The 1,959-nt window shown below is 27.0% G+C and overlaps 1 protein-coding gene across 1 annotated transcript in view; it reads right to left on the bottom strand.

Moving 5' to 3' along the window:
- Positions 1-1,537, bottom strand: part of LOC133678348 (crinkler effector protein 8) — a 4,474-nt gene extending 2,937 nt beyond the window's left edge. The window contains exon 1 of the mRNA XM_062100641.1: positions 1,480-1,537. Coding sequence (XP_061956625.1) covers positions 1,480-1,537 — 58 coding nt within the window. The remainder of the gene's footprint in view (positions 1-1,479) is intronic.
- Positions 1,538-1,959: the final 422 nt, after the last annotated feature.

Raw genomic sequence — 1,959 nt, 5'->3', positions numbered from 1 at the left:
CCCAATTAAAACAAGAGATGGTCAATCAAGTCTCAACTTTTGGTGCTTAGTAGTATGGTAATTGTTACTTTTTAAATAATTTTTTATGCTAAAATGTATATTAATAATTTTTTTAAAAAAAAATTATTTTTGACATCAGTACATCAAAATGATCCAAAACGTACAAATCATATTAAATTTTAGCAAAAAAATATTAAATTTTTTAGGAATACGGTTTGCACCGCGTTTCCAAACATGTTCTTAGTAAACCTAAACCGGCCACGTTTAGTAGCTGTGTTATTTAATGGTTTAGTGGGAAAATAATAATTTAATTTAGTTGAAAATAAATATATCTAATTATTTATTAAAAAACCCTAATTTTAATTTTTGTGTCTTCCATTGGTTATTTTTTTGGGGAAAACAGTAAGATAGAGAGAGTTCCCGCGATGAGCAAGGGATTGATGAGAGAGTGGAGATTTGTGACTTACAGTGTGTTTTTGTTTGGCAGTGTAAGATGTGGACACATCGAATCAATGACACTGTGCTCCAATGACTATTTGCCCTTTGTCGTCTTTTCCTTATTTTATTTTATTTTTGTTATTTGCTTTTTCTTTTTTAATTTTTCATTTTTCAAGACCTAATTACTAACTCTTGTTTTTATTGAACTCGAGATAAATAAAAATAAATAATAATAATCGTCATGGTAAATGATATATGATGTCATTCAACAAGGTTCCTGCCACCCATGAAAAATGGAATCCTTACTGACATGGTGACGAGAGAAATCAATCCATTGTTCAGTCCTTTTTATATATATATATATATCAAATCATGTGTTTTCATGCTATATGTTCTTAGATTGTTCTCTGCTCTTCAAATTAATAGAAATACCTTTTTTTTTAATCTAATAAAAGTTCGAGATACTTTAATAAAAATAAATTAATTTATACAGTGTAATTTTGAGTGATTTAGCACAAAAAAAGGAGTAAATGATAAAACAAAACCTCGTTAGAACCTTTTTTTTTTACCAAAAAATAGTTTATGGTATTAAAAAAATTAATAATTAAGAACAAATGTTTATCCAATATTAAAAATAATTGTGATTTTTTTTCAAGATAATCAAGTACTATTATTGATAAAAGCTAGCGGTGACTAAGAAAGAAAAACAAGAGGAGTTCAAAGTAAAATAGTAGTTTTGGAGAAGGAAAGGTAGAAAATTAGAGTAGTGATTCATTTGTCGTATTTTTTAGAATATAATAGCGAAAAATGATTTAAAATATTTGTTTTATTTAGAAATACTTTAAAGTAATATTTTTTTTTATTTTTTTAAAAATATTTTTAATAATTAATAATTAAAGAAGAGCAAGATTCTTATTAGTCCGATTGTATCTGGTTAAAGATTAGTTGGTTCCTGCTTAACCAAATACTGTAAGCAACGACAAATGAAAGGAAGGAGGTTCCTTCCATGCTTTTTTCTGTCAATGGTGGCCATTAATGGACCTGTAACTGATCCATAGTTTTTGGAACGCTCCAAAAGACTCCCACCATGAAAGGACATAGTTTTCCAGCAAAGGAGCACCGAAGGAGAAGATGACTTGGTGACTCTACCTCTTATGCACAAAATGGACATGGATGATTTTGTACCGCTAACCATAAAAATACCTTTATATAAAGAAAATTATATATATATAGAGAGAGAGAGAGAGAGAGATAATGACATGAAAATTTTCTTGGCTTATATTAAAAATATTTTATCAGACTAATTAGAATTAACAGGCAAATGCAATTAATAAATTATATTGTAAGATAGGGTTTGGTTATTGTTTTAAGATAAAAATAAAAATAACAAGGATAGAAAACAAGAGAATAAGATAAAATTATATTTGATAGTAATATATAAAATACAGTAATTATATTTGTATCTTGATTGGTCAATGATGAGCAAGGCATGATAAAATATTAAAAAATCTATTTTACTCT

This window comes from Populus nigra, chromosome 18 (genome assembly GCF_951802175.1).
Source record: "Populus nigra chromosome 18, ddPopNigr1.1, whole genome shotgun sequence".
Classification (NCBI taxonomy): Eukaryota; Viridiplantae; Streptophyta; class Magnoliopsida; order Malpighiales; family Salicaceae; genus Populus; species Populus nigra.
Note: the sequence above shows the minus strand (reverse complement) of the source record. Positions and strands in the feature narration are given on the sequence as shown.